General features: G+C 32.1%; 1 protein-coding gene across 2 annotated transcripts; it reads left to right on the forward strand.

Moving 5' to 3' along the window:
* The first annotated feature begins 2,574 nt into the window (after window positions 1–2,574).
* On the forward strand, window positions 2,575–15,529 carry LOC143056868 (cytochrome P450 2U1-like). Of its 2 annotated transcripts, none has more exons than XM_076230038.1 (4): window positions 2,575–2,670; window positions 8,938–9,438; window positions 11,627–12,067; window positions 15,046–15,529. In XM_076230038.1, the coding sequence occupies exons 1-4, from the start codon at window positions 2,664–2,666 to the stop codon at window positions 15,225–15,227; spliced, it is 1,131 nt and encodes a 376-aa protein (XP_076086153.1). In that variant the 5' UTR covers window positions 2,575–2,663; the 3' UTR covers window positions 15,228–15,529. The 2 variants fall into 2 exon arrangements, with proteins under 2 accessions (XP_076086153.1, XP_076086152.1); XM_076230037.1 differs by lacking the exon at window positions 2,575–2,670 and adding an exon at window positions 5,146–5,537.
* The last annotated feature ends 8,977 nt before the right edge of the window (window positions 15,530–24,506 follow it).

The following is a 24,506-nucleotide window of genomic DNA, read 5'->3' on the forward strand; positions in this document are numbered from 1 at the left end:
TTTTATGTATCTGTCACAACACTGTCCAAGGTTAGGGGAGGGTCAGCGTCTTCAAACCAGTTTAACCCCACGACATTCTGTATGTGCTTGTTCAAAGTAATAAGCATGTAGTTCAGTGGTTGTCGTCGGTTCATGTCTGTCATATTTGTTTTTCGCAAACTGTTTTGTTATAAATTAGTCTGTAAGTTTTCTCAATTGGACTATTTCGTATATATTTCATGTCTGGGCCTTTTAAAGTCGACTATTTGGTATGTGTTTTTGTAATTGTTAAAGGCCATACGCTTGCCTTTTATTGCTTACATCCACTTTATTTGATAGACAATCTCAACTTGGATCTCAAATAAAGCTATCTCTTATTTTTATCTTAAGAGGATATATAACACTATGAGATTAAAACGACGATATCTAATTATTATTGTGTCTTTTCACCACTTTTAAACAGGGCATTGCATTGATTGTCTGGTTTTGTTTTTGTGTTGTTGTTTTTTTTTTTTGGAAAGGGGGAAAGGGGGGGGGGGTTGCTTATAGTTTTAGATCTTAAATCTTATTTCTGTATTTGAAGGTATATGTACATGTAGTCAATGCAATAAAGACAACAGTAGTGTACCACTGTTCGAAAGTCATAAATCGATTGAGAGAAAACAAATCCGGGTTACAAAGTTAAATGAAGGGAAACACATCAACTATAAGAGAAAAACAACTAAACAACAGAAACACTGAAGTGCAACAAACAACCAACGACAATGCAACACATATAGAAACGAACTATAAGGTCACAGCTGCCATTTGCCTGACTTGGTACAGGACATTTTAATAAAAAAATGGTTGGTTGGACCTGGTTTTGTTGCTAAACCTCGCGCTTTTTTATGTAAGATATATACACCATATTCAGGTGCTGCTGGAATGTTGCTACGTAAAAATGGCAAGTTTACAATTGGGAAGCAAAATTCACCTCTTTTGTAGACATGAGACAGACTTAACTCTATCTTTTATATCTTTTGTTTCAAGTTCGATAGGAAAGATGTGTTAAACATAGTCATCAAACTTTGAAATGTATAGTGAGAGGACATCGTCTATATAGCGGAACATGAATTAAAGCGATATGGCTAGCTTCTTTTCCTTCTTGTGTAGAAGCATCTAACGAAGTCAACCTCACATGAATACAGCAACAAGCCGTCAAGAAGAGAAAACAGTTGGTTTCCATAGAAATGCCGATTGTTTGTTGAAAATCACGGCCTCCAAACGTAAAAAATATGTTGTCAATCAAGAAATCCAGCATTTTGATGTTAGTTTCAGAGAATTTTTTGTTTGAATCTGAATGACTTTACCATTCTCTAAAACAAGATACTTGTACCAACGATGGTCATCCTTTTTTTATGCAAAGTCGGACCAATTCGTTAAATTTGTCTTTTAGTTTTAAATGGCGGTTACTTATGTAAAATATAGAAAAGTAAAATGTTTGAACATGTTTTAACATTATTTGGAGCTTAAAGATCAATCATATCTACGAAACTGGAAATTCTTCAATTTATTCGGAATATATTATGATATATTCAGTGTTATAATTTAACCTTATAATTTTAGTTTTGTTCTATTGGTTTTCCACACTTCTTAATCTATTTCTTCCTAATAAAGACAAATGGGAGAAAACACAGATTTCTGTGAATTTCAGTTAGTATATCTTATTTAGATTTTCTGTTCGAAGACTCGTTATAATTAAATACATGCTAGTAGATTTTGATATTTTGGGTGTTGAACGCCACTTTTAAGCACCGCATTTGGGCTATTTCGTGGCGGCAATTTTTTATTGGTGGAGGAAGCCGGAATACCCGGAGAAAACCACCGACCTTCGATAGGAAAACTGACAATTCTAGTCAATTAATAGTGGAGTCGAGTGAACCCACACGCGCGGGTTTTGAACTCACCCTCAGTGTTGACTTGCAAGTGATAACAATAGCAACTACTTACACCACTCGACCACCGAGGTCCCTATGCTATTAGAGTTTTATGTTTGTTTTAAGTTCAGTCATTTTTTTGTCTATATTAAACGTAAATCCTATCGCGATTTATCTTTAAATGAAAGTTAACACAATTTTTTTTAAAACTTGAGTTTCGATATAAGTATGATAATATTGTATAAATTTGACCAACTATGGCAAGTACATGTATCAAACGACAAACATGTCTACACGCATAGTACAAATAAAGACAAAAACTGGAGTGATCTCACGAATGGTAAGATCCTTCTCCATAAGTGTCAGCAGTCAAGTTGCTCGCGATGATTACACAAATGCAGTGACACGTTTCATTCAATGATGTCTAAATAACGATTACAATTAGTTAAGATAAAAATATAATGAAACCTTCTATAAAGTGATCTTTGTCTTTGTCTACTAATCGTAGCCTTTTAATTGTTATTTATTAATCTGATCTTTATAAGACTACTAATAAAGGCAACAGTAGTATACCGCTGTTCACTAAGGATTCATTTCAATTTGATAGACAATATTTAACGTCTTATGTACGGTATGTTCTAACGTCTATATTTTATGTACGGTATGTTCTAACGTCTATATCTTATGTACGGTATGTTCTGTTTGTGTACTTTTATATTGACAAAATACTAGAAGTGTAACTCATAATATGAAGGAATATATATCCGGATGCGATGTGAGTATTTTGAGAAATAACATAAATATGAAATTAAATACAACAAATATATAAAATGATCCTATTTATGTTTTTGGTTTGATTCGTTTTACACAGTCATTATTTGTAGGTTTTTGTTGACGTTGTCTTTTACTCGTCTTTTTCCCATGGCGTTATCAGTTTCTCTGAGAATTATGAATTTTAAATGTCCATGAAATATCGCTTTTACAGTATATGTATAACGAAATGTGTACATTATTTAAAACAGGACTCATTATTGGACACGTATTGAGAATATTATGAGTAAACAGTTTCTATACTTTAATATTTTAAATTGTCCATTTCAAACGATACTCTACTTATGTCAATACTGGTTGTATCCTTCATTTAAATAGTCTGGTTTAATAAACCCAGGCATATCTAATAGTGGTAATCTGACTAAAATATGTATTTCCATTTTTATTGTGCGTGTTTATGTTTATAATTAACGCTTCATATAGTGCTGAATATCCTTAGCTTTAGCAAAGGATAAAATTCGAATATAAATGACCAACACATGTTTAAATGAAAACAAATTTACGGTTACCATGAATTATTTTGATTCTAATAGGACAATTACGATAATCTTTGTCAATCGTGAAAGCCCTATTCAGTCGGAAACCCCGTTGAAATAGAACAAAAGAATCGAAGCTCTTTGTTAGAGAAGGCGATAAATGCTTACTGTAATGTTTACTATAGTGACAAAAATTTTAAAAGTTAATAGAAACAAATAAAATGACAATTTTCTTCTCAATTACGAAGTGTTTTATTTTAAAAACAGTATTTGAAAAGTCTTCAATTTATCTAGAACATAGTTAAGCAGAACAATTAGATACCAAGTCGACGACATGGGTATCTTTCAAGTTGGATGTAGAAAATGCATACCCTTCGATGTTTAAAAAAAAATAACCACGGACGGAAAACATATCAATCTATTAGTTCAGTTATTTTCGTGTCTGCCGTTCGATTAAGTGACTCAAGATAATAATCCAAAAAGGGTAACAATTGTATCGAAAAGAGAAAATCGAGTGCACCTTTTTATGTTAGGGCGTGTTTGAGTTAAATATGTTGTCTTGATATCGTACAAAGCAAGAATATTTCATACATCGTCTCGCTTCAGATTGTATCATTTTTAGATATCAAAGCTATAGGTTGACTTAATAACATAAAAAAAAATCTCAGTGCTAAAAGATGATATATATGGGTCAAGTGAGATACCTATCTAATGAATCACAAAAACAGTGTAGGTGTGTTCGAATAGCTATTTTTTTTACTGAAAGTACTTGACGACAGTCTTTCAAGTTGGATGATAAAAATGCAAATCTTCGAAAAATTCTAATTTTTTGTGTGTGATAACTAAGGTTTATAGTCTTCAACCACTAAAAAAAATCTAGTCTGCCCTTCCACGAAATATTTAATTAGAAGTTTTTTAAATGTTTATGAATTTTCGAAAAAAGTAAAAACACAAAAATGCTGAACTCAAAGGAAAATCAATTCGGAAAGTCTATCGATCAGACAATAGTTTTAAGTTGAATCAATGCAGACAAGATCATTAACTGATGCTCATTTGCTAGTTGATACATTTGTTTAAAAAAAACCAACTGGCATAGAAGGATCGTAAAGGTGCAATGTGGATAAATTTATCGGTTTCCATGAGCAAATTTGGCAGCGTGTCATCCCTACAATGGCTTCCATTTCTACGATTGTGAAAATGAACTGGCGTAATGGGGAGATAATTTTGACGAAGTAGAATCCTGACTGTATACACATGAAACTGTCTAGCTATTCCGTTTAACCTTCGTATTTAAAAACAGAACTTTCATTGTTTTGTGCTTGATTATTGTATTGAGTGTGACACATTCATCTGTGATATAAAGGAAACAGTTATTTAAGCTTCCTCAACACAACAATGTTTAAAAGAACACCCATTTAATACTATTAAAAAATAAACGCTTTTGAGCTAATTCAAACAAAATATGAAATGATTATTCAGGAGGCTGAGAAACTGTTATATGCCGAATACAAAAAAGTTTATATTTTTATGAAATTGACCTAACATTGTTTTTATACTACAACTTGAATTAATACATTGATTGCTGTCTAAATTGTAACACAAATTTCAATCTTATTCTTATCCCATGATGACCCCTGATTGTGGAAAAAGTTTTCCATGATGAAATTGACATTGAACAATATAGTTCTTACTGTAAACACATACATCAATGTTTCCGAGTTGACTATGTTGTTGCTTTCACTTGCAAAAAAAAAACCAACAAAAAACGATTTTAAATACATACAAATGATAATGAAGTCCTCATCAATTTATTATTTAACACTATATTTTGCAGAACCATTTACTTCATTTTTAAAGGGGGCGTAACGCGGTACAGCTAATTTTTTGTAATATTATTTAAATGCGTTTGCGCTAAGGTAGATACACTAGTTGACGATAATAGGTCGTCATATTAGAATCTTCATATACTTGTTAACACTGTGATCGAAGATGCAGGTTATAAATTTATTTTGCAGTTCAGGTTTTTTGATTGCTTTTATCATAATAACTATAACATTGTTTTTGTTAAAATCACGTCGCCCATATGGCTCGCCACCAGGACCTAGAATTTTGCCATTTTTGGGAAATTTAACAATTCTGTTGAAGGGTAATTTAATTGAAATCAGTGAAAAGCTGAAAGCTACGTATGGAAATCTTTTTAGTTTATCCCTTGGAGGAAAATGGATTGTATTTATAAATGGAAATGAACATCTCCGTGAAGTTTTTGTAAAACATGCTGAATTCTTTTCTGACAGGCCTAAGGTTTTCTTCATTGACAAGGTTCTACAGAATAAAGGTAAGCATATTTTACTTTTCTAATTGCATCTAAATGTTTAACATTGAATTTTAAAGTCTGCGTCTCGCACCTATTCATCCAAACCTCTTACTAATTGATAAGTATTGACAGTACTAATATAAACAATTACTTTGTCATTGACGATTCATATATTTGATAAAAATATCACTTTCGCTTGGAGTATTAAATTTTGATGTTCAAATTTTCTCTTGAGTAATAATTCCATCGTCCGTGAACATTAACGCCAAACATTTGTCATTTTAAAATGAAAAATAGATTTTGCAACTTTTGAAGTTAATTGGTTTGAAAAATGTAACAAAAATCTTTTGAAGTCACTTCATATAAATTATTTCCTTAATGAGATTTGAGATTTGTAATTTTCATGAAATTATTTTTTTTTTTGATTTGACGAGGTTATTGAAAAAATAAAAATAGGTTTGTGTTAAAAGTGATTTGATTTTTCAACAGTTTGAATATAAAATAAATAACTTAAACATTTGCATTTGCTTGTTTCAGAAAAACCAAGTATTGAAATTGCTGACCTTACGCATTTTTCAATTTGACTATAAAAATTGAAAAATAAAAAATGCTCCATCGGGGAGCATTTTTCAATTTGACTTGAAATATTGAAATTGAAAAATGATCCAATAAAGAGCATTTTTCATTTTCCAATTTGACATTATCAATTCAAAATGAAAAATGCTCTTCTATTGAGTATTTTTTATTTTACTTTGCATTATCAATATTTGAAAAATGATATAAGCTACATCATGTTTTTAAATGTTTAATGAAATGAAATTTATTTAACCCGACCAAACAGCATACAACAGCTGAAGGCCATGAATGCGTCTACAATTTAGCGAGAAAATTCAGCACCAGGAGACGTATAAAATGTACTTCAGCCGTTGTTGGCATGAAACGGGTTATGTTCCTTTTATATAGTTCATGATAATATGCTACCAAAACCCCTAACGGGAGAGATTGTATAAGATTTTCATATGACATTATCTTTCAATCAGACTAATTTCGGTCTACAGTGGGTATGTCAGTAAGTGCTAGAAGTCCGTTGTTAATTTATGTATCATTGTCATTTTGATTAGTTTCTTTTGTTATCTTTTCAGAAATCTGACTCTAAGTTTTACTGTGCATGTTGTTGTGTGTTTGTATATTCTTCATTGATTAGAAGTATTTAATGATCTCACAAAACATATGTATGTCTAAGTCAGGGGCCTATGAATTTTGTTAGTCCTGCATTTAATTGTTAAATTTTGAATTTTTGTGACTTTCACCTACCCTGAACCATATTGTTCCAGACACATGTAGGTATACAGTCGTATGTGCTTTGTTGGTTAACTAATTAATAAAGAGTCACATCTGTGTGGTCATTACTGTACTCATGTCTGAAACTTGTTGATACCACACACATTGCACACGTATACACAATTTATATGCTCGTCAAGATATTAAACTTAAAACAAGGAAAAAGAGAACCGTGAAAAATTTTAAAATAGTGTCGACAATATGAAAATTTAAAACACATATATTAAGACAAATTTAAATTTGTTCTACTGATTAAAATAAAAAAAATATATTCAGATTGGATCATTTTTCAAATTTTAATATTGCAGAGTAAAATGAAATATGCTCTACTTTAGAGCATGTTTCATTTTTCAATTAGTAATGTAAAAATTAAAAATGTTCCATATTGGAGCTATTTTTGATTTCAATATTATGAATCAAATTGAAAAATGCTCCACGTTGTAGCATTGTTCCTTTTTCCAATATTTCAAATAAAATGAAAATTAGCGCATTTTTCGTTTTTCAATATTTGAAGTCCAATTAAAAATGCTTAAGGATGTACTTAGGTGAGGTTTTGGAATTCGTGTCAAATGTTTGGACTCCTTGGTGTTTTTCAATACAATACAAGGTAAAATATTTTGCCCAATAACACCCATTATTTTTTTCATATTAGACTTAATAGTTCATGAAAGGTCATTTACCAAAATTTTGGAAGATTCTTGATTTTTTTCCCTTTGTTTTGAGACACAAATAATATCAATGCAAATATAAGGTAAAAGTCCGAGTCAGCCTTTTCCCGCCAAATTTTAAATCTCAACAATCTCGAAAAGGAGGTCCATGACCTATCAATATTTTTAGCTTATTTTTATCCTAAACGAATACTCTACCAGCTTAAAGTTTTAATTTAAAATTTTTGATTTAGGTTAATACGTAAATTGTTAACTGTTTCGGCTTTAAGGAGGCTCGAGGGTATAAAAATTTCAGAAAAAAATCAAACATTTGTTTTTCATTACAAATTTTATTTATTTCCTTTTGTAGCTGTTACTTTATCACATGGTACAAAAATCATTCAAAACAATCAATTCGTGTTGGCCCCAGATGACTTTCAAAATGTATACATCATTGAAAAAGTTCCAAATTATCTCCCTTTGGTGGAAAAATGCCATTTTTTGGCTCTAAAATTGAAATATCTTTTTCAACTCATCGGTGACCTATCTTTTTTAATATTATTTCCATATAAGCTGTACTTAAACTAAATTATTTTAAAATTTTAGTGATTTCTGTAATAAATTTCTTTTTTTTTTATTTCGATATTACCTTTATTTCTCCTATTACTTCAACAGAAAAAAACCGCCTTTACAAAAATGTATGCTTCTTTCGAAGGCAGATTGTGAGCGCAAATGAACAGTGACCCCACTTTTTTATTTTATTTTTCTATTAACTATAAGATAAAGTTCATTTATAGAAAAATATAGAGAAATCCTATATAAAGACCCGCGAACCCCCTTAAGTATGAATAAAACACATTTTAACTATTGTAAAACACGGTCTGCAAATACGCTGCCAAGAATAATTTCAAAAGATTATCAAATTCAAAAATGTTTCAAATGTTCCCTTTGATGTGTTGAAGTAACATACTATTATATATTACTAAAACATGCAAGACCATGATAAAGTGTAGCATCTTGCTTAGCGTCTGTGAAACTTACAAAACAGTCATCAATAGAAAATTTTGTAAAGTCACTCAGTACGATGAATACGAACATGTTATATACTTAATTTGATTCAAACTGTTTGTTGGTGATGCCTTTGAAATGCATCCCTTTGCAAAACAATCGCATCATTATGACATTGAATTAAATGAGCATCTAAATTAATTTTATGTGGAAGTGAACAGAGCAAAGATCTTGTCTTTATGTCGAGACTGCACTTTGTGTGTGCACACAACATAACACGTGTCTTAATCGTCAAAGTCCTGTTGGTCTTAGACCGATAAAAGATTCAATTTTTATTTATAGTTAGTTTATGAAAAGATATGCAGAGTCTAAAACTAAGATAACGAAATGAAAATATACCTGAAGTGTATTTATTTATATTTCAGGTGTAACGGCACAAAATGGCCATGTGTGGAAGACTCACAGAAAATTTATGGAAACAGTTTTACATAACTTAGGATTTGAGAAGAACAGTATGAAATCAACAATTTTAGAAGAAACTCAACATTTTCTAAGCGTGATAAGTGATTCAAATGGAGAGCCAGTCAATGTTTCTTATCCGACATATGCAGCAGTATCAAATATTATTTGTTCCATTGCTTTTGGGAGAAGATTTGATTACAATGACGTGGAATTTCAAAAGTTTATCAGCGTTATGTACGAGTTATTATCAAATCAGAACATTCCTGTAATCAATCTACTTCCTATTCTCCAGTATCTTCCGGGCGATATATTTGGGGCGAAGCGCATTTTACAACAGACCCATTGGTTAAAAAAAGAGTTTAAACGATTTATTGCTGAGCATAAAGATACCATTGACACTGAGAACAGTAGAGACTTTATAGATGAATATATCATAGAAAAGGGAAAAAATGCATGTTTGACAGGTAACACGTTAAGCTCAAATCGGAATTTGATAATATAAATATAAAAATAAGAAGATGTGGTATGATTGCCAAATTGACAACGCTCCACAAGAGACTTAATGACGAAAAAATTAACAGCTATAGGTCACTGTACGGCCTTCAACATTCGAAAATATACACACATTGATAATCGTAAAACAAAATAAAAATGATTGAATGTTGCTAAAGAACATTATGTTTGAGAGCATTATCATATGAATAATAAAATCCATTAAGATACGATGATAATGATATACAGAATGTTTTATTGGCTTGTAGTGTATTAGTAAATATATTTCCTGGTCATATCATGGTTTCCACCCCATGAAATGAGTCATTTATGAAATATCGCTGAAATGAGGCGATAGTAGCTTATCGATGTTCAAATCTCGTGTATCGATTAGAAAGAGGCACATCAAGGTAACAACAGAAATTGAGGGATGAACTCTATTTGTTGAACGAAATTTTCATTTTAACTTTTAACAACGGGTCATTTTAATTTTTCAACCTATACCAAAGTAATCATGACGAAAAATAAAAGTTTTCAGAATCGATTTCAAATTGAAAATCAGAATCCGTTTGCAATCGAGAGTGCGCTTTAGGAGGTCAATTCGTGAGTTTCTCTTGTTGAACTCCTGTCGTTGCCTTTGAAAACCGTGTCAGAAACCTATTTTAATACTGAGAATATAAAAAAGAAGATGTGGTATGACTGCCAATGAGACAACTATCAACAAAAGACCAAAATGACACAGAAATTAACAACTATAGGATATACTTCAGTTTCATTATGTATATCTCTTTCATGTTCATTTGTTAAAATTTACTGTTTGCAATAGTGTGAATTGTTTTATATAATATGAATGTTCTTATCCTGGGCATACAAACAATGCCGTATTTGGCAAAACCTTTTCAACTTTTGATCTTCAGTGCTGTACAATTTGTATTTTTTTTCGTCACTGGTGAGTCTCGTGTGGACTAGACGCGTTTTTGGCGTATTGAATTTTAAACCTGATGCTTTTTGTTATCTATTAATCATGCTTTTCTTTGTCTAATATGTTCTGCTTTTTATTTGTATTGTAGTCCTGTAATATTTTGTTTTCATTTCAATGTTATATTTAACTGTGCCATTAAAGTGCGAGGTTTGGCATGCCTTAAAACCAGGTTCAACCCACCACTTTTATTCCCCTTTAAAAGTGTCCTGTACCAAGTCAGGAAGATGGCCATTGTAATAATATTGTTCGTTTCTGTGTGTGTGTTGCATTTTAACGTTGAGTCGTTTCTGCTCTCTCTTATTTTTGAGATAAGACGTGGCACGGTACTTGTCTATCCCATATTCATGTATTTGGTTTTGATGTTATATTTGTTATTCTCGTGGTGTATTGTCTGTTGCTTGGTCCGATTCTGTGTGCTGTTGCGTTTCGGTGTTGTGTCGTTGTTCTCCTCTTATATTTAATGCGTTTCCCTCGGTTTTGGTTTGTTGCCCCGATTTTGTTTTTTGTCCATGGATTTATGAGTTTTGAACAGCGGTATACTACTGTTGCCTTTATTTGTACGGCCTTCAACAATGAGCAAAGCCCATACCGCATAGTCAGCTATAAAAGGCCCCGATAAGACAATGTAAAACAATTCAAATGAGAAAACTAACGGCCTTATTAATGTAAAAAAATGAACGAAAAACAAATATGTAACACATAAACAAACGAAAACTACTGAAATACAGGCTCCTGAATGTTTTCTTTAAATTAACAGCCGGAATCCGCCATTTTTCAAAATTTTCACTGACTATGGATTGAAAACACTTAAACTTTGACCTTATCCCGAGCATTGGCAATGTTGGACTTAAAATTATTTTCGGCACCACAATTAAAAGGTCATCTCTCTTGAATGGTAACTTTTGATACTTAATCAGAGTGTCTGCTTTATGCAGGTTTGAATGTATTATCCCTGCAAGACATTATGGAAATGAAAATGACATATTCTAAAATTGGTGCGTCTGAAGCACTTTACTTTACCAAACTTCATTCGTTATTGTCAAATCTTCATTTCGATTTTTTGTAGATTTTAAATAAAAGAGACCTTAGGTGTTGGGGATGCATCAATAATTAGGAGAAATATAGTAAAAAGATGCTTTCATTGAAATCAGAATACAATATCCATATATCTTTTGTAGATGATGATTTCCCAATAGCTGTGTTTGAGTTGTTTGGTGCTGGCACAGATACCATATCAAACACGATAACTTGGTCAGTATTATATCTTTTGAAAAATCCGAATATTCAAAATCGAATGAGAGACGAATTGTTCTCTGCCATTCCAACTGACAGACTGCCAACAATGGCGGATAAATTGAATTTACCCTTCTGTGAGGCTGTAATTGCTGAAACGCAGAGACTTGCAAATGTTTTACCGTTTGCAATTCCACACGAAGTTACAGAAGACGTGATGATTGGCCAATACAAAATTGTGAAAGGATCTCACGTCATACCAAATTTATCTTCAGTACAACATGATGAAGAACTATTTGCAGATCACCTTAAATTTGATCCATTGCGATTTATCGACAAACAAGGACAGTTTTACGGTCAGGAAAGAATTGTTCCATTTTCACTTGGTAATTATGATAATACTAGTTTTCTATTCAGTGTGTATTGCATTTTCTGGTCTTGAGTGGCCACATCTATAAGAGAAAATTAAGAGTCAGGTTTTTTTGGTTATCTTTAAAATCAGCTGAAATTTCCTGATGGGTTATTTTTTTGATTTTTGACAAAAACATTTACCTTTGAAAGAAAGGCTACTATTACAATGCCTTCTTGTGTACCTTCATCTCGGCATGTAGACAACGACTTGATTGACTATATTTACAACGACATCACAACATAAAAATGATCCATTTCAATAAACTAAATATCACAATCCAATGGTTGAAACATACAAATATATTATAACACAACACGTCTACCTTTACAGATCTTCATACTCTAATGCATCTGAATGTTATCTGCTTTTTGCAAAATAAGATATATTCGAACTTATTTCTATTAAAATTGAAAATGAAAATGGAGAATGTGTCAAAGGGAACAAAAACTCGACAAAGAACATATATAAAGTGCATATTATAAGTATGTTTCCGAAATTTCTAACAAAAAGCCTTATTCTAGGAACGTCACGATTTGCTAGCATAGAAATTTGGAAAACTAGAGAAAAGGGGCGGCAAATAGAATTCAGGGATTCGAACAAGTCCGTACCTTAAATCATTTACTACCTTAACCATGAAACCTTTATGGCTACCAATTCATAATATACGTTTGCCGTAAGATGTATATATAAAGGTACAAGTCATGTGTGTCTGTTGTATCGATGTATATCATATATTCATTTATATGTATAAATTAGACATTTAAATCGTAACCGATTGGCAGCCCAGAGGTTTCGTCGATATGTTGATGTCAGAAACACGTTACAGAATTCATGAACGGGTTCGATTCCCAGTGAAGGCATATAAAAAATTACAAAAGCTATAGATAAGTTTTTAAAACAATTCGTTAGTGAACAGAAATCAGTAAGTTAGTCAATTCAAACTCAATGCAATTAGGCACAAAAAGGAAACAAAAGAATATAAAATGGTGAGTCAATTCAGCGACAGATTTAAGAAGCGTTGATTCTAGAAAAAGAATCGATGGTAAATGAATAGACTGACGTCACCGCAATTTTCATTTTTCATTTGCATTCACTGACTGTTCATTGTTCTATGGTGCATGCTGTATTTTTATTATTCTATAGTCATTAAAACAATTGCTGTAGAAAATGTTTAAACCGGCAAGGGTCCATTATTGTATAATTTGGAGTTTAGTATGGCGTTCATTATCACTGAACTAGTATACATATGTGTTAAGGAACCAGCTGAAGAACGCCTCCGGGTGCAGGAATTTCTCGCTGCATTGAAGACCTACTGCTGACCTTCTGCTGTTGTCTGTTCTATGGTCCGGTTGATGTCTTGTTGACACACTCCCCATTTCCATTCTCAATTTTATACAAGGATTTTCTATTTCTATGAAACATATATACGGTGATGAAAGACACCCTGTTGTTTTGAATTACTGAATAGATTCAAATTAGGAAAATATTTATGCCATTTATCGATTGAATCCTTTTCCTTTCAACCAAAGATAAGGAACTGGACCTTCCATCACTGTATTGGATACCTAAACTACTAAAGTGTCCTTAAAAACAACGGTATATTGCTGGGTCTTCCAAGTGCTCCACGAAACCTCTTTCTAAATTATTAACATCTATTTTATCAGCAATCAAAAACTTAAAAATTCCAAAGATCTTTTAGAGTACATACAATCTAACTCTCTTTCATCTTGTAACAGTATTAAAACATTTGACTTTTCTACTCTGTACACAAGTATTCCACATTCCAAACTAAAAGACAAATTGAAGGAGTTGGTATTGCTTTGCTTTATGAAAAAGAATGGCCAAATTAGATACAAGTATCTTTCTTAGGAAGGGATAAATCCTAATTTGTAAAGGATCACTCTGATTCAAACATAAAATTCTCTGAAAGTGATGTTATCAAGATGCTTGATTTTTTGATTGACAACATATTTGTTACGTTCGGAGGAGGTGTTTTTCAACAGACTGTCGGCATTCCAGTGGGACCAAACTGTGCCCCTCTACTTGCTGACTTGTTTCTTTATTTTTATGAGGCTGAAAGAGGGACGAAAGACACCAAAGGGACAGTCAAACTCATAAATCTAAAACAAACTGACAACGCCATGGCTAAAAATAAAAAAGACAAACAGAAAAACAATAGTACACACGACACAACATAGAAAACTAAAGAATAAACAACACGAACCCCACCAAAAACTAGGGGTGATCTCAGGTGCTCCGGAAGGGTAAGCAGATCCTGCTCCACATGTGGCACCCGTCGTGTTGCTTATGTGATTACAAATCCGGTAAATAGTCTAATTCGGTAGGTCATATTCATGAAAGGGAAGGGGATTGTAGTTACGACGTAAGGAACATATCCGATATCATTTGTGAAACGGTTATTCCATAACGGTCAACCAACTCGTGATGGCGTCCGTAAAATTTACGAAGGAAGATTTCAACTTCACCATTTGGAATTCTTGGTTTAATAGCTTCCTTGTGAGCAATGTGGTCATTTTTATAAATTTCCTGTTTTCAAAACTTTGAAATTTTTGAAAAACTAAGAATCGTCTTAATCCAGGCATAGACTACCTTAGATGTATTTGGCACCACTTTTGGGAATTTTGGACCCTCATTGCTGTTCAACTTTTTACTTGTTTGGCTATATAAAATATTTTGATATGAGCGTCACTGATGAGTCTTATGTAGACGAAACGCGCGTCGGGCGTACTAAATTATAATCCTGGTACCTTTGATAACTATTTATTGAGTAATAAATGTTTCTACAGACTGATTAACACATTATGTTTAAAATGGGAATGGGTTAGCTGCATTTCGCATATCGAATCTATCAATTATCAGATTTTGAAAGAATAGCCAGTCGGTCGGTTTCTTACGTCGTCTTCTGTTTATCATTGTTTTTTTTTACTGTAGGAAAACGAGTGTGTCCTGGAGAATCCCTTGCGAGAATGGAATTGTTTCTCTTCATCACTGCAATAGTAAAGAAGTTCCGTATTCTACCAGAAGAAGAAGGTATATTCCCATCATCACAAGGACAGTTAGGAATTGCTTATAAACCTAATCCGTTTAAAGTTCGTTTTATTGAATGGAATTGAAGAATCATTCAATGTATATATTCTTTAACAGACACCTTACGTATATATGTATGTGTGAATTTATCTATATGCGTTTACAGGAGTTATAAGATATTGTTCAGATATCAAAACAGCACATAATCTGTACTCTCATATCAACACGCAACCATTCTACAAAAATGTATATTGCGTGTAGTTTAAATCAACTTCTAAATGTAGCGATTGACACTCAAATATATTCGTGTTAAAAACAGAAATTACGAAATCACACTTTCATCAAACAAATGATTCTTTGTCCTACTTTTTTATATCCATTTAAAACATTAATTTCCATTTGCAACAAAAACAAAAACAAACAAGTTTAATACAATAATTGTAACTGTAAAATATTGTGAAGTAATTAATGACATGTGGCGAATTATTCTCAACGAATTTATTGTTATATCACAGTCATTGAAATGATTTGGTGGTGTTCCAACTATATGAATGTCAGTCATATAGATTCAAGGTAACGATTGGAAACAGAATCTTGAGTTAGTAAAGGAAACAAAGTGATAAGATTTCTGTTCTAAAACATTTTTCAACTTAGTTTTACGTCTCTTTCTATCAAACGAGAACATTATAGTGCAATATATTTAAAATTGACTTTTGAAACAGTTTGAGTAGAATGTTGATAAAATATCTTCTTTTTGTAAATAATAATAATAATAATAATAATAATAATAATAATAATAATAATAATAATAATAATAATAATAATAATAACGATGATAACCGTATTTGAGGAAGGTGACTCAAAAAGCATTTACTTATCTACATTAGGGCCTTCCCAATATATAACTGCAATGTATTTATACATTTAAGACTTTCTTTTCCTACTTTTTGAGTTCTGAGGGTATTAGCTCTATGTAGCTGCGCTTTTAATGCAACGTTAAGTTTTATTTAAATAGAATAATTCGTTGATAGTTACTATCAATTATCCAACACAGAATCCATGTTATACATTTTATTTGCCTTTTGTTACGTTTTAAAATAACAGCTAAATATACTCTGAGGTGCGTTAGCTCTTCGGTTATAAGTTGATTTATTTATTTCCTACTTTTGCTGATCCCTTTTTTAGAAGTGATACGGAACTTCTGATGTCAAGTCATTCGAAATTGTAAACAAAACGCTTATGACCAATATGTTATAACAATGGTTAACATGGGACTTTTTAAAACTATTGAAGTTAAAATGATTTGTAAATAAATAGTCTAAACGCTTTCGTAAATTACTTTGCCAATTTTTAATTACTTAATGTAATCAGCTGACATCGGCAACTTTTTGTACGAGTTCGAAAACTAAAGCTTTGTTAATGATACTTATGATCTGTTGAAATGTTAATATTAAATAGTAACACTGTAAGAGATTTGATCTCAAATGCTTTGATCATCAATTTCCCATACAAAGGTCCATTTTTTCTGGCAAAAACATAAATATATATAAAATTGATACGACTAATACTGGGATTTCTACGCTGGAAGTTTGTACTTCATCTATGTGTGAGCAAAACAAGAAATAACACTTTCTATATGTTATGATTTAGAACGATTTTCCTGGTTTACCTTCATTATGAACACTACAGGCAAATTCAAGAATTTTCAGAAGGGACATCAAATGTATACACAAATACTGTAATGTCGTCTTTACATCTTAGAGGAAAATCAATTCGGAAAGTCCATAATCACATGGCATTTATAAAAGTAAACCATAATAAGTCAAGGTACGGCTTTCAACACGGAGCATTGTACATCAGATTCCTAACTTAGGACAGGTGCAAACATTTGCAGCTGGAAAAAACGTTTTAATGGCACCAAACCTTCTCCCTTTTCTAAAACAATAGTATACTATCACAACATAGAAAAACACACGATAAATATCAATTCAATTTGTTAGTCTTGTATTATTTAATTTTAGTTTCTGGTGTACAATTTGGAAATTAGTATGACGTTCAGTATCATTGAACTAGTATATAGTTGTTTATGTGCCAACCGAAGGACGCCTCTGTTAGTTAGAATTTCTCGCTACATTGAAGACCTGTTGGTGACCTTCTGCTGTTGTGTTTCTATGGTCGGGTTATTGTCTCTTTGACATTCCATTCTCAATTTTATTAACTCAACCAAACAATGCCTTTGAGCTTAAAATCTATCTTAATAACACGTGTATGTTTTTTGCCATGGGATTTCCATGTTAACGGTAATATCTCGTCTAAAATGAGCTTATTGCAAATTGATCCAGTACAATTGGAGATAATCCACCTGTGTCCCGTTATGACATATTTGTTGAGATAAACGTTTTTGTTTTTCATTGAAAATTTGCCCGAGTAGTATTCGATGTAGACCATTTCAACAACGTACACATCAACTTAACAGCTTAATTAAAACACAAATTTCAATAATAAATCAGTTCTTTTTATATATATATAAAACAAAAACAATGAGAAAAAGCCCATACCGTATTGTCTGCTATAAATGGCCCCGACATGAGAAAACTAACGACCTTATTCATAAGTAATGTTTTTTTTTAGAATTTGTTCATTCCGTAATATTATACTTTTATAATTTAAATTTAGAATAAAGTATGTGTAATATTATTCTCAATAAAGGCTTTTACATTATTGCTGTAGTAGTTGTTTTTAATTGTTCTTTCAGGTTTGATTTAGTATTAATTATACATGTCTCTATTACAACCAGTATGCGAAGGGTAAAATTGTCAAAATTATTTATCTTCAAAAGCTAACCAAACCTTTAAGCAGACTTATTCAGAAGGAATATAGATACGATACTGTTGTCCGGTCATTAGAAATGGCATATTTGGGTTTTACATTGATTCACTCATAGGATCTTTGCATCAGCAATTTATTCCAAAACAAGTTGTTGGCATGATACAGGTTATTTTCTTCTTTTATATTTTATGATGGTATAATACTAAACCCCTAACGGGAGGTTTTGTGCTTGATTTTCATATGACGAAGAGATAATCTTTCCTTACAATCAGTTTAATTGAGATCTAGAGCTGGCATGTCAGGAACTGATAGTAGTCCTTTGTTAATTTATGTATCATTTTGCTTAGTTTCTTTTTTTACCTATTCTGACATCGGATCTCTTATAAACTAAGTTTTATCGTGCGTATTGCTTAGTGTTTGTTTATTTTACATTAGCTAGAAGTATAGTTAGAGGGTTGAGATCTCACAAAACATGTTTAACCCCGCCTCATATATGCGCCTCTCCCAAGTAAGGAGCCTCTGGCCTTTTTGAGGTCATTTATATGTTGTTGGAGTTTAATGTGACGTTCATTTTCATTGAAATTGTACACAGTTTTTTAAGGACCAGCTGAAGTTCGGCTGCGGGTGCGGGAATTTCTCGCTTTGTTGAACACCCATTGGTCTTTGTTTTCTGGTCTTTGGTCGGGTTGTGGTCTCTTTCACACATTCCCCATTTCCATTCTCAATTTTATTTCATATTTCAGGTTATTTTGATATGGAATTTTAATAAAACGTAACATGATAAAACTTAAACTTAATAAATGATAATACCCGAGAGTGCTTGGTTATATACCTGATTGTTTAGCATATACCTACCTGAGCACCGGGATATCAACAATATATAAACAACAGAAATAATATCTGAAACGTTTTGATCCTGTATACGAGTGGGAAAAATGGATAGTAATAACGCAGTAGTTGTATTGAATGAAAGAAGTTTTGTACGGTGAAACTAAGGTGCTTAAAACGAAAGTAAGCAATGTGAAGTCCAAAGTAAAGAAGCTAACTGGCAAGTGTGACTCAACTTAATCTGAAATCTTTTCAATAAAGAATAAAACGTCCATATCAAAAGGGACATGATGAAAAAAAAGAAAAGGAAACAAGCCATGATTTAGAGCCGAGTATGAGAGTAATGTAAAAGAAGTGAGTGGAATCAGAACAGCGACGAGCAAGGCAGTAAATGACTTTGAGGACATTTCACATAAAGTAAAGCAGGAAATAAAGGTTTTGATCAACGGTGTTAAGGACAAGAGTTATGAGCTTAACAATACCATAATTAATTTACTATATGAATCTCATATTCACATGCCTTAAAGAACTAGAAAACGAAATCACGGTACATCTGATTCGCGGTTTATTCGAGACGAACAACATATCTATCGCAAGCTTCAATGTGCATAGGTTTGGTACCGGAGCCTACCTGGAAAACGTGGACGATTGCAGCCTTATTTTGTAAGGTTTATTTACCATAACGATCTGTCGATGGTAATAACAAATACCTATATATAGACTGAAAAAGAAAGCTTACGGTGTAAATTAAACAGTTTCCAGCAGGCATCGAACAGGACAGAAAAAGTCTCTTTCCTATTATGAAAGAGAAGAAAGCTCAAAGACATCGCGTAAGACTTGTAAGAGATGTCCTATGAGTCGACGGAGTGATATTTAACACTCAGACTTAAACGTGTTTTTAATAGACTGTCGGCATTCCAATGGGAACAAATTGTGCCCTCTTCTTGCCGACTTGTTTCTTTATTATGAGGCGGACTTCATACATGAACTTCTTAGGAAGAAAGATAAGAAGTTAGCAATATCCTTTAACTCTACTTTCCGCTATATAGATGATGTTTTTTCACTAAATAATTCCAAAATTGGTGACTATGTTGAACGCATCTATCAAATCGAACTAGAGATAAAGAATACTAAAGATACAGTTAAGTCGGCCTAATATCTTGACTTACATCTAGAAATTGACAATGAGGTTCGGTTGAAAACAAAACTTTACGACAAAAGAGATGATTTCAGCTTTCCAATTGTGAACTTTCCATTTTTAAGTAGCAACATTCCAGCAGCACCTGCATACGGGGTATATATCTCCCAATTAATACGATATTCCCGTGCTTGCCTTTCCTATCATGATTTTCTTGATAGAGGGTTGCTGCTCACAAGGAAGCTATTAAACCAAGAGTTTCAAATGGTGAGATTGAGATCATCCCTTCGTAAATTTTACGGACGCCATCACGAGTTGGTTGTCCCTAATGGAATAACCGTTTCACAAATGTCGGATATGTTTCTTACGTCGTAACTACAATCAAATCCCTTTCATGAATTTGACCTACCGAATAAGACTATTTACCGGATTTGTTATCACATAAGCAACACGACGGTTGCCACATGTGGAGCAGGATATGCCTATAGCTACCCTTCCGGAGCAACTGAGATCACCCCTAGTTTTTGGTGGGGTTCGTGTTGCTTATTATTAAGTTTTCTATGTTGTGTCATGTGTACTATTGTTTGTCTGTTTGTCTTTTTTCATGTTTAGCCAAGGCGTTGTCAGTTTATTTTTTATTTCTGAGCTTGACTGTTCCTCTGGTATCTTTCGTCTCTCTTTTACAATATTAATCGCCTACCAGCATCAATCGGAAAGAAGAAATAATAACGCATAAAGACTGTCAGTCGTGTCAGAGACAATGTAGAGAATCGCAAAACTCAACCGACATTTTGTAAGGAAGCCCCAGAAAAAAGCAAGCGTGCTATGGTATGACAGACTTACCTGACAGTGAACAATGTTTAACTAGAACGAGTAACTGTAAAATTAATATGTTGACTTTGAATTGTTGTGGTGTAATTAAACGTATGCATTATCCCGAAGTTTTGGATATGGTTCAGAAATTTTATTTTATTTCTCTTGTTGAAACTAAAACAGATGATTTAAATAAGATAAATATTCACGGATTTACTTTTTATTTAAAAAATATAGCAAGAGTTAAATAAGGGGACATAGCTTTCGGCTATAAATCACATATGAACACATTTGTAAGGTTAGCTGAAAAAAGTAAAATCACAAAAATACTGAACTAAGGGGAAAATAATTTCGAAAAGTCCATAATCACATTGTAAAATCAAATAACAAAACGCATCAAAAACGAATGGACAAAAACTGTCATATTCCTGACTTGGTACAGGCATATGTCAGTAGTTTAGTACATTGGTTGAAAATTTCTTCCGATTTACTTAAAAAAGATGTTATCATAGGAAATATTTATATTCTTCGCGAAATTCTATATAAGGTTTCTGGTGCATTTAATAAATTAGAATAAGAAATTTTGAAATTTTCTGTAGAGTTTCAATATATACTTTTTAATCGTGATTTTAATAGTAGAACAAGTTGTGATGTAGAATATATTGAAATAGTTCATAGTCAGCATGATATTGTTGATACTAATAATGTAAATATTTTAAACAATTTAGAGTTATATGATATTTTTAAAGTTAGATGTAGTATGGACATAATAAAAACTCGTATGGTATAATGATGTTTAATATGTAAAAGCAAAAATCTATTTATCCTGAACGATAGAGTTAATGGTGTCAAAGAAGTCAAATTTACTTGCCGTTAGTTCAGTGTTGTTGTATTTTGTTTGTACTTATGATTTTCTATGTTCCGTTGCTAATAATTATGTTCAAGATTTTTTCCACGATGTGAGGTGTTACTGAGGTAAATGAGCACATTGCGGGGAACAGCCTGGAAAATACAAGCGAAGGAAAACGGGTACAAAAATGGGATGTTGCGAAGTAGAATGAATTCTTAAAATTAAGAATTGAAATTGGAAAATATGTCGAAGAGACTCCAACCCGACGTAAGAGCAGATAACAGCCGAAGGCCAAAAATGGATCTTCACCACAGCGAGAAAATTCTGCACCCGGATATTGGCATCAGCTGTTCACTCAATAAAAATTAGAATATATTGATAAGGACAAGATTTAGGATTTTGGTAGACGAATTAGAGTCAGTAGACAGTTACCTTCTATCTCAAGGCAAAACAAACCACGAATTCGGCGAAAAAAATTAACAGCATATTTTTGAATGCTGCAGATAATTTTCTAGGTACATATAATACTATCCAAGTCAGTCGTACAGGAAAACAAAACGGGATTAAAAAGATCACAAACCATGGTTTGATAAGCAATGTTTGAATAAGAGAAAGAACGGAAATATAAACGCCAGATGAAACAATCATTAGGGAATATAGGAAAACAGTTAACAACAAAAAACGCAGATAAAATAGATGACGTCACAACTGATCCGAATGACGTTCAAGGTGTAAATGAAATTTTAAATTCCGAAATAACCTAAGAAGATATTAACAAATGTATAAGAGAATTGAAAAACGGAAAGTCCAGTTGCGATAATTTGATAATCAATGAATTTATCAAACGCGTATTTACTTCAGATCAAATTTATCGGATTTCCCCCGCGTTCCATTTGAGTTAGACAGATAGAGAACCTCTCTCCCTTGCTTTTTTCCATTTATCTTAATGATTTTGAATTGGTTTTACATAATCATAATATAATATGAGGGAGGCGATACCGTAAATGCCAGCTTTATACCAAGACAATGTCCTATATATTGATTGGTTGTTGGTTGCTTAAAGTCTAGTGGCAAGTATTTTATGTATGTTCAGGATAAATGTCCAAGCTACATTTACATATAGCTTTTGTCTAACTTCAGATTGAACAAGTTTAGGGAACGATCATTGAAATTCAAAAGGTAGGAGGGGTATGGGTAATTTTCTTTTAAAAAAAGGAAGAAAAACTCAATTCCCAAATTGATGAAAAAACATCTGTTCAAGCAGATCTAGAGGACAAAAAATAATATTTTTAATCCAGATCTCCAATAAAAATGATTTAATCTTTCAGATATATATACCACGCCTGGTAAACCATCTAATCTGAACCAAATGTTGAGACGGTAAAAAGAATTCTGGCACTTCCTGTTGAGCTTTTCTGGTTCAAAATATCCAAAATAAACATAGGGTAGGTCGACTTTTCGTCAATTTACTGAAAATCAATGATTGTTTTGTAAAATAGAAGAATGTCATGCTATAGATAAATGATAATTGTAACTAATATGCCTCTTCTTGGTTCAAAATATCTGAAATTCAAGTCACAATCACTTTTCTCCTACGGATTATCATGTTTACTTTCTTTGAATCCGATAGAACTGCTATGATATTAATGATTTAGCAAGAAAATATGTCAATTATTTGTGCTTTTTTAATGCTTTACGCTAACCATTTCAATCTGTAAATTGCAAAAATATTTGATTGTCAAGCCTAGTCTTAGTACAGAAATGAAAAATTATAAATTGTTGAGATGAAAAGGTATTGGTTGAGTCTTTCTGTCACAATGTTGAGACTTTCTGGTTACTTTGTGTAATGAAATATATTACTGTTGAAAAACATTGGCACTTAGGTTTCAAAGTTTAAATTAAATATGACTGGCAACCCAACACGCGTGCTTTATTATTATATAAAGATAAAAACTATTAAAATAGCTATGCTAGAGTTTATTTCAACTAATCAAAATGTAATTTCTATTGTAAAAATATAGTTATTTCCCAAAATGAACAAAGAAACTTTATTAGTGCGCGGTACTATTCGAGTTTTAATTACCCTTTTAACGATTAACTTGATTTATGGTTTCTGTATGTGGTATTTAAGAATTGCCGATAGAAAAATGCATGCCTTTTAAGTATAAATAAGATTAGTGTATAATATATATTATTATTGTATAGCAATATAATATTTCTAACAGAAAGTAACCAAAAGTTAGCGTGCAATAAATTCTAATATTGCACTAGTGCAATAAATCTTCAAAATTCATGACGTCATCAATGACAAAATCTTAGTTTAAACCAAGTTTTACTTTCAAATATTATATTGCTATACAATAAAAGGGTTATTGCATGAATATTGGGGAATATTGTCCCTCGTAGAACATATATTGCACTCGCAAGCTCGTGCAATATAAAATTCTACTCGGGACAATATTCCCCAATATTCATGCAATAACCCTATATTATTATGATTTGGAAGAATTCGATTCCTAACAGACATTGTACAATGCCGAAAATGCGTACCTTTATATAGAAATAAAATGGTTAAAATCTAAACAATCGAACAGGACCCCCTTCTCTAGGTTTGTTTTTTCGTACACATTATTTCAGGATGAGTTCTCACTCTAAATGGGGGTGATCATTTATTTGTGAGCAAAAGATGTTATTTTTGTCATTATAATATTAATCACAAAAACAAGAAATGATTCGATTTTAAAACTGCATGCTTTGCAAGTACTATAAGTATGGCAAGCCGTTTTGCTATTTATTCTTACTTCAAGATATCTCATAAACTTTATAAGATATCTTATATAGTTTTATAAGATATCTTATATAGTTTATAAGATATCTCATATAGTTTATATGTTATTTTATATAGTT

This window comes from Mytilus galloprovincialis, chromosome 13 (assembly GCF_965363235.1).
Source record: "Mytilus galloprovincialis chromosome 13, xbMytGall1.hap1.1, whole genome shotgun sequence".
NCBI lineage: Eukaryota > Metazoa > Mollusca > Bivalvia > Mytilida > Mytilidae > Mytilus > Mytilus galloprovincialis.